This window comes from Glandiceps talaboti, chromosome 2 (genome assembly GCF_964340395.1).
Source record: "Glandiceps talaboti chromosome 2, keGlaTala1.1, whole genome shotgun sequence".
Lineage (NCBI taxonomy): Eukaryota > Metazoa > Hemichordata > Enteropneusta > Spengelidae > Glandiceps > Glandiceps talaboti.
The window spans coordinates 26,926,676-26,935,529 of record NC_135550.1 but is presented as its reverse complement, the minus strand read 5'-3'; the positions used below and the strand labels follow the sequence as shown (position 1 = coordinate 26,935,529).

Genomic DNA, 8,854 nt, shown 5'->3' with positions numbered 1-8,854 from the left:
CTCAGACCACGAAAATAAGTCCGTTATTCTTTGCAGGCATATTTTGGTCCGCCATACTTTTCTAAGTATATTAAATCCATATCATACTTTCCTTCATTCGGTCGATCCGCCATATTTTACCTTTTTTAATCTGTGATACTTTAAGTTTCCTTCTTTTCGTGTGGCCGAAATACTTTCCTCTTAGCTTCAAGGCTTATTTTGGTCTGTCATATTTTCTTTCCTTCTTTTGGTCCGCCACACCTTCCTTCTTTTGATCCGATATATATTGCTATATTTCTTTCCTTTCAATGGACCGACGTACTCATCGTTTTGTGTTGTCCCTCATACTTTCCTTTTTAGTACAACTAAATTGATTTAGTCATGTTTAATATAGGCATGGAGGTGTGTGTGTGTGTGTGTGTGTGTGTGTGTGTGTGTGTATGTGTGTGTTTGGTGAAACCTTCCAGAAAAACACCGCTTGGCGTTTATTTGGTGGGGAATCTCACTGCCTAGAGTTAAAATTTGCATTCAAAAAACACACGTTAGTTTATATTAACAGAGTGTAAACAGCTATACGTTCTACACGTGGAGATGACTCGTACACGCATGTCAAAAGGTCAAAAAGGGTGCGATGCACTTCGTCCCAGTTCAACCCCCTAGTTTCAAGTCGTCCCAATTCAACTCGTTACGGTAACACTAACAATCCTTTACACATCTACAAGATATAAGAATAGTGGTGATTAATTTTATTTGGTTCAAAATATAAGCGTATTAACCCTAATCCTGCCAAATCTAAATGTTGTGCGTAATGATACCAATGTCACTCAAAAAAAAAATCAGTTAAATATACATAGGAGCAGATCAATCGCTTGACTTTCAGTACTCAGTCCATGTATCCAGTGCTAAAATCTGGGACAGTCGATCTCCAGATATTAATGATGAGAGCTCTTTTTTGCTTTTGAAGAGAACGGTTACATTTTTTGTAAAGAAATTAGAATTAGAAGTGAACTTAATATTTGTTTCCAATAGTCTTAATTTCTGTTTTTCATTCATTCATTCATTCATTCATTCATTCATTCATTCATTCATTCATTCATTCATTCACTTGTAGTCTTGTCTGTGTTTGTATTTTCAATATCATTTACATGTGTATGTAGTGTATTTAATTGATCTGATTATCAGATTGTTTGTGTATTACAAAAAGGACCACAATGGAAATAAGTTTTAAAACTGGTTTGTGTTATCCTGTTTTGTTTAAAAAAAGAGAATGTCCGACGTCAACTCGACCAGCCTTCACCTATTGCAAAGAACATTGACGGCACCAAATTTAGTAGTTCTTATCTCACAACGAAAACCTGATATACTTACCATGATCATTAACAACCTTGATTAATAAATGTCAGAATAAAGTAGCTTTAATTTTACTAAAATGAAGTACGGAGAATTCACATATTGGATGTATGATAATTTAGGTTTATTTATTTTTACTATCTCAGAGCACTATAGAAAAGTGGCCTGAGTTACTACCTTCCATGAGAGAAAAAATACACTGGCAATAGCAAAGTTTATTATATTGTCACAAAACTACATAGCGAATAATATATATAAGACTGAAAATTATGGCCACTGGTATGAAATTTGGATATAGTTAACTAATACTAGTGGTTACTTTACGTTCATGTAATTATTTGAAGGCTAGCTGAAAATAGAACGAGTTACAAAACTGGGACTAATTGAACATTAGTCGGAAAGATCTAGTCGTTGTGCAAGTTCCGTTTTGTAATAGCTCTCGCGAATGGTTACATAAGCGGAACAACGACTGAACCTTTCGAGCTGAAAATGGGACGAGTTCAACTTAGGACGACTTGATCTATCACCTGTCCAAAGGTCGTAACACGGTTGTTATTAGCTCCATCGACCACCTGGTCTTCGATCAAGGAATAGTAGTTTCCGATTTCCACCCAGGAGTTTATCGAAAAATAAGGATGGAGGGGTGGATAGATTATCTTCGGAGTTCGCATACTATTGCCAAGTTTCAAACTCAGTTTGGGGTGGAAATAATCAAGGCAGATCACCGTGGAGTAACTGACAACAGCAAGGATAATGATGGTCACCAACGCCCATTTGATTCGTACGCTGACGGCAACAGGTGTCCGAACGTTTCGACTGCACCAAGTGCCACTACCCAAGGCAAGGATGGGAACACCAACGGGAATGTTACCTCTACGGGGAATGGTACTCACCTATCAACGCATGAATACGGCGAGGGCGTGAAGAGACTTCGTCAAAGAGGGAACATTGGTTCCGAGAATGGCACTGACAATATATCGTCTGACACCCTCGTAGACTCTGAAACCGGAGAAACTAGCTCATCTTCGGATAAACCGAAAGTAGAATATAAAATCCACAACAGATTCTGGTACTATTTGTTTTTATTTGGTGCTTCTCTCGGAAATGAAGTATTTTTCATAGCATTCATACCGTTTTGTGGGTGGAATTTATCGCTTTTCGTGATTCGTCGACTGGTCATAGTATGGGCAATTGTCTTATACCTTGGCCAGGGAGCTAAAGATATCATCAAGTGGCCAAGACCAACTTCACCCCCTGTGGTAAAACTAGAACATCTTTACGAAAAAGAGTATGGTATGCCGTCCACTCACGCTATGATGGGACTAAGTTTACCATTTACAATTCTCTATTTAACAATGGATCGGTACCAGGTGGGTTTCTCATTAACTCATTGCGAAAAGAAATATTCGTTACTAGGCCAACCAGTCGTTCGTACTGAAAATGTTATTTTGTTATGAAAAGTAAAATACTGAAACGAAAACGATGACAAATTAATATATTCGAGGGCGGACAGGCACTGAATAGTTTTTGTCGCTCGCGCGCATTCTATTTTACTGTTTTACACATGCAATCATTTGCTAGTCGTATTTTTGGTTATAAACATGTGTCGGTGTCAATGAGTCCAATTATAAGTAGGTGAACAAATACCATGTGTAGGTGTGAATTCGCTGAGTGAGTCATAGCAGGAAGGGGGTCATAGGTAACCCTAGTTCTGGATGTATACGGGGTTTCGACACGTAGTCTCTCCTCCCTGGTAACCCATATACGTACTGCTATGGTCACGTTTAGATTTATCCTCTAATGAATAAACAAAACATGAACAAACACCGTCGCTGTACAAATACTTTAGCTATATAATGAACGACTTGAACTATCACATTAAACACGAAATTGTTGATTATTAATGTCAACCATGAAACTCGCCAAATTATTCCATGAAAATAACTCAAAATTCATGCCTGCATGAGTAAAAAAGTTCACAAAATATAAAATGTCAAACATGAATAGTAAATATTGCATGTTTGAATATTTATTTTAAAACAAAGGGCAAAATAACATGTACAAGGGCAGGTCTTACAAGATCAAAGAGAGAGAGAGATAATGATGACCTTTTGTTACAGTAACAAATTTTGTTGGAAGCATGGGCAAAAATGGAATAAATAGTCTTCTGTTAACAATAGACATATGCATATGTTTCTATAGTGTAAACTGTTAAAAGGAGTAATTAATTCAAAGCTTTACATAATGGGTATTGTACAGTTATGTTGACAATGAAAATTTATTGAGACAGTGGAGATCAGTAATTGTTGACATGTGCAAGTGAGCAATGTTTATAACTACATTATTTCACCTTCCTTTCCTTTCTTTATGACAGTACCCATTCATTCTTGGTCTATTGGTAGCTGTATCCTGGTGTACAGTGGTGTGCCTTAGTCGCTTTTATCTTGGAATGCACAGTGTGTTGGTAAGTAGATGTCCATGCATGCATTACTTCAACAGTCTAGTCAGTAAACATCTGTGCATCATATTACAATGAGACAGCATGTAAGAAATAACTATCAATCATATTTTAACAAACACTGAAAAATAGTGAATAAATATGTGTCTTCAGCACAATAAAAAACTGTTCTTTACAATGTTACTAAAGCTATGTTTGCCATTTGGATTATACCTTGGCATGTCTGACTGTGATCAAGTTGTCAAATTGGATTTTCAGATAGGTTGACAGTCCTTCACAACTCCTGGAATAGAAATAAAAATTGTTTTATTTTGATTTGAATAGTTGATTTGGGATAAAACAAAATCATGTAGGAAAGCCAATAGACTGTCCCAATTTTGTTACAAATTAGTAGTGACAGTAGACTGACCAGGGTCCAATTCATGGAATTTAATGTCATGATCTTGTCCAACAGAATCAGAAGAGGAGATAAGCTAATCATATTGATGAACTCAGTTTATAGCAAATCAAAAATGATAAAATATTATTTCAGAATAATTTAAGTTCCCTTTATAACATTTTTGAAAATAAAATATGCATTTTAATATTCTGATATTCAGATATATTGATATCTCAACCTGCACAACAGTATTGACCTAGCCTTTCAAATGAAGGTGAATATACAAATGATGTAAACTGACTGAGATTGTTATATAAAGGTTCATAGTATGGAAGTACACCTATGACAGTTAAAGGCACTTTGTTTCCATGTAAGATAGAAGAGCCTGGGATTCCTGGCTGATGATAATCCTGATGATAATGTTTGTAGTTATCAATCAATGTAGGTCTTGTAGATATCTAGTTGACACGAATATAAGTTTTCTGTTAATTGTCATGTCTATTCTGATATCAAAATATCAAAATATGAAGCAGGAACAAAGTATAATATTATATTTCTATTTCTAGTATTAGCACTTCCAAAAAAAAGTATACCAGCATAGAAAATGTATTGATATCAACAGCATTATCAGCTTTGGAACTGTGTTGACTATCCAAATGTCAAAGTTGTCAACTAAAATGTCCATAGTGATGATGGTATTAAATGTTTAGTTTGGTGTGGTGTGCTCTTGATGACGTCCATCTATTACTAGATAACTTTAAATCAAACAGCATGCCAAATTTGTTAGAGAAGGAAGTTATTTAAGAGATAATGTGTGTAGTTTAGATAATCATTCAATGAAGTCAATGTCCACGCCTAGTAGTTACTATGGCAACATACATTATTTACAGCATAGTCTCTCCTATGAAAAAGATAGCCACAATATATCAAATATTAAATTCACATTATTTGTCATCATCATTGACAACAACAACAACAACAACAACAACAACAACAAGCCTTTATTGAAGACAATTGCCCAACTGGTATTGTATCTAGAGACATCATTCAAATTTTCACTATAACTGTGCCATACAACAAACCAGTTTGACCATGTCTCCGATTGAAGACATGTTTTATTAGTTTTATTTATAAATAATTATAGAAATTAATAAAATAACAAAATTTAACTAGTACTAATTCTATCTGTGACATTTATAAATAATTATGAATTAATAATCAGCATTATAAATACTACTCTCAAAGTATGTTTAATATATATTATGTAACATGACACAATCCCATCTCTGCAAAAATCATAGACACAGTATAATTACATTCAAGTATCTGTACCTACTCTGTCGTCATGTAGTTCCTAATTTACTACCGGTAGTATTAATATAATGTGTGGGTTTGTTTATTAACCAGCAATTTTGAGTTCTTGTAAGTTCTATTTTTAAAAAAGAAATGTAATTGCTGCTGACAAAGGAGAGGAAATTGAAACTTTCATATATTCATAGCAACTAATATATTATACATTGAAAACTGATTAGCATATGGCTGAATGACAGCTAACTTGTAATGAATTCTGGCTATGCAGAATACATGTTAGATAAGTCTGGATAACATCCAGGTTGTTACGTTATCCAATTATCTGAATGGTTTCATTTATTATCTCCCAATGAATGTGTGCAAAAAATGACAATAATGCTATTGAGGAAGTGTAAAGGGCCATTGTGCCGATATAGATCCAAGCCAGGGGTAATAATTGTAAAGTGCTTTGAGCACAGAGCAGGAAAGTGCTATATAAAAACTAACATTATTATTATAACATTATTATTCATGTAGAGTTAAGTATATGGTACAAAAGAGCAATTAAAAAAACAATTTTTTGTATATTGAACACTATATATATAAAATATGATCTTTTTAAGGTCTTGTATGTAATATGTCATTAGACAATCACTGTCGTGTGTGTGTGTGTGTGTGTGTGTGTGTGTGTGTGTGTGTGTGTGTGTGTGATGTCTGTGTCTGTGTGTTCAAATGACCTAAAACAATTAACAACAACAACAACAACAACAACAACAACAACAACAACAACAACAACAACAACAACACTTGGCAGATTGCCATAGTTTTCTATGGACTTTATTGCCTTGGTTTATTTGTCTGTATACTAGTAGTTGAAGGACTGTTCATGGCAATTTGAAGACATGATAACCCTATCTTCAATAAGCAAACTAAATGTGACCTTTGATGAAAGTATGAAAACAAGTTTTATCATGGGAAAAAATACAATATGTGAAATCTCTGAGCAACCTTGACAAGTAGGCATTGCAACTATGATTTTATTTCATATTTCATCTCTTATATTCAGTAGTCAGTTGTGCTGCAATATGCTATTTATATTTTCCGTATTATACTTAAAAATCGGAATATAACATTTAGCAATAATATAAGATTTGTGTCAAAAATTCTTCATCTCAAAATAGTTTTGAGTTTAATAAAGTTGGAATATTTCAAAGTCTTAATATTCCTCCCCATGACAAAGAGAGCCACAAGTTTATTACAATCTTTTAAAGAATTGGTAAAACTGAATAATTTTTATCAAAAAAGGTACATCTGTCATATGATAACACTTTAATTAGGTGTAACTTTAAATTTTCAAAGTGTTGTGTTATGGCCAGATGCTGATGTAAAAATTTCCGTTTACATGCATTCCACTGCATATCCAATTTCTCAACTTCAAGACGATTTTGAGACGTGACTGCGCCCTCTAGTGGCAAACTGCAACTGATAATAAATTGTGCTTTTGTGTAAATTCAACTAGATTGCATGCTGTTATTGTATATATTATAGTATGTATGCAAGAAGTTAAGTAATTTTCTTTGTGTATCTTGAATTTCAGGATGTAATCGTCGGACTTATTTTTGCCACAGTCATCATAGTAATAGTGAATCCGTACCTTGGTGATATTGATGTGTTTTTAACAGAGCACAAATATGGAGCTGTGACGGGATTTTTGATTGGACTAACCATGGCTGTCTGTTACCCAACACTGGATAGATGGAGTGCCGCTAGGGGTGATGCCACTCTCATTTTGGGGGTGGGTACAGGTGCTGTGGTAGGAATGTGGTTCAAAATCAATTACAACATCCTACCCCTTGATCCAGTGGAACCTCTCCCATATGAAATCCCTACCCTTAATCTACAATGGTTGATGTTTATGGTGTTGAAAACTTTAGTAGGTGTTATCATTATGTTGATCACTAAAGTGGTTATGAAAGAGGTTATATATCACATTGTATGTTTCTTTCTGAACATCCAACACTCGGATGCAAAGGCCACAGAACTAGTTGTGATTGAGTTACCAAGAAAGTTTTTCACCTACATGGTAGTATCGCTGAATGCAATAGTACTTATTCCTGTCATTCACAAATACCTGGGATTAATTTGAAAAACAAACTTATAAAACCAGATTTCATTAGTATTTGTGAAAAATCTGTGCCAAAAGTTTAACTATAGCTGCAAATAAAATTAGTTCAGTTTCTTCTAGTTTTTGTCATTTGTTTATATTTTGTATGTTTTTTTGTACTCCAGGTTATTAGATTTTGTTTTCAGGAAATGTAGGGTAGGTACTTTAAACTTGACTTTCATTAGGGTAGTACAAAGTATGCAACTGAACAACTTGTTGCATATCTTAACAAGTTGCATGACATGTTGATTTTTTAATGTGTAATGTTTGACCTGGAACAAGGAGCTTATAACACGTTGTTCTTTATGTAAGAAATGTAGTCTAGGAAAACCAAAGAAAAGTACACAGATAGTGATTTAAAATTTAAATTGACGGAAAAGTATTTGTACTAGTTTGTCATAGGAAAAGAGAGATTAATAAGTATAGTGATATACTGATTACTATGGTCAACCAGAAATGTAAAGACAATTCTATCTGTATGCATGTCTTAAAAGATTCTAAATTTTGATATTTTGGGTTGAAATTTTCTTTCCACAAGACAACATACAGGTAGTTAAGACTCATTGTTTACATATAATGTCAATATGCTGTCAAAACATTACTTTTCTATGGTAAGAAAAATTTTGCCTTGAAAATGAAAATTAATTATTATTTTCAAAAAGGGCTGTCAATCTTTGAAATATCTCACTGCAATTGAAATGAAAAGAATTTTAATAATTAGCAATAATAAGGTTGAATCTCAGAAGTACGGGCTCTATTCTGTTTGGAGATTGATTGTCTCAGGTGACCATGACAACAAATATCTGGGCAAGAAGACTAAACCAACAGTGCAATACATGACAAACTTAATCTATTTGGAATTTTCTAGTTTGGTTCACCATGACACAAATTTCTCAGAAGTTGTAAAATTATCATAGAAAATGCTACTAAAAATATGAAGTGTAACGTAATATATTTAATAAACAATGACAACATGTACCTCAGTTCTTCGTTATATTGCAAGATATATAGACAGTGAACAAATCACAAAATCTTAACTTGTCATTTTAGCTTTATACCAGTTGATCTTTGGGACATGTTTTATATATAAAAATTAGCAATATTCAGAAGTTGAGAAACAAATATTTTTATTAATCAATGTAAAAATATCATCATGTATACCACTACTTCTTTATATATAATTTATAACAAATTATTGATCTCAGATAAGCTGATCAAACTTTGTATTTAATAG

At 33.6% G+C, this 8,854-nt stretch overlaps 1 protein-coding gene across 1 annotated transcript; it reads left to right on the top strand.

Moving 5' to 3' along the window:
- Positions 1-1,964: 1,964 nt before the first annotated feature.
- Positions 1,965-7,602, top strand: LOC144446112 (sphingosine-1-phosphate phosphatase 2-like). The gene is made up of 3 exons (XM_078135826.1): positions 1,965-2,699; positions 3,704-3,793; positions 7,054-7,602. Exons 1-3 carry the CDS (start codon positions 1,965-1,967, stop codon positions 7,600-7,602), a joined length of 1,374 nt encoding a protein of 457 aa, XP_077991952.1.
- The last annotated feature ends 1,252 nt before the right edge of the window (positions 7,603-8,854 follow it).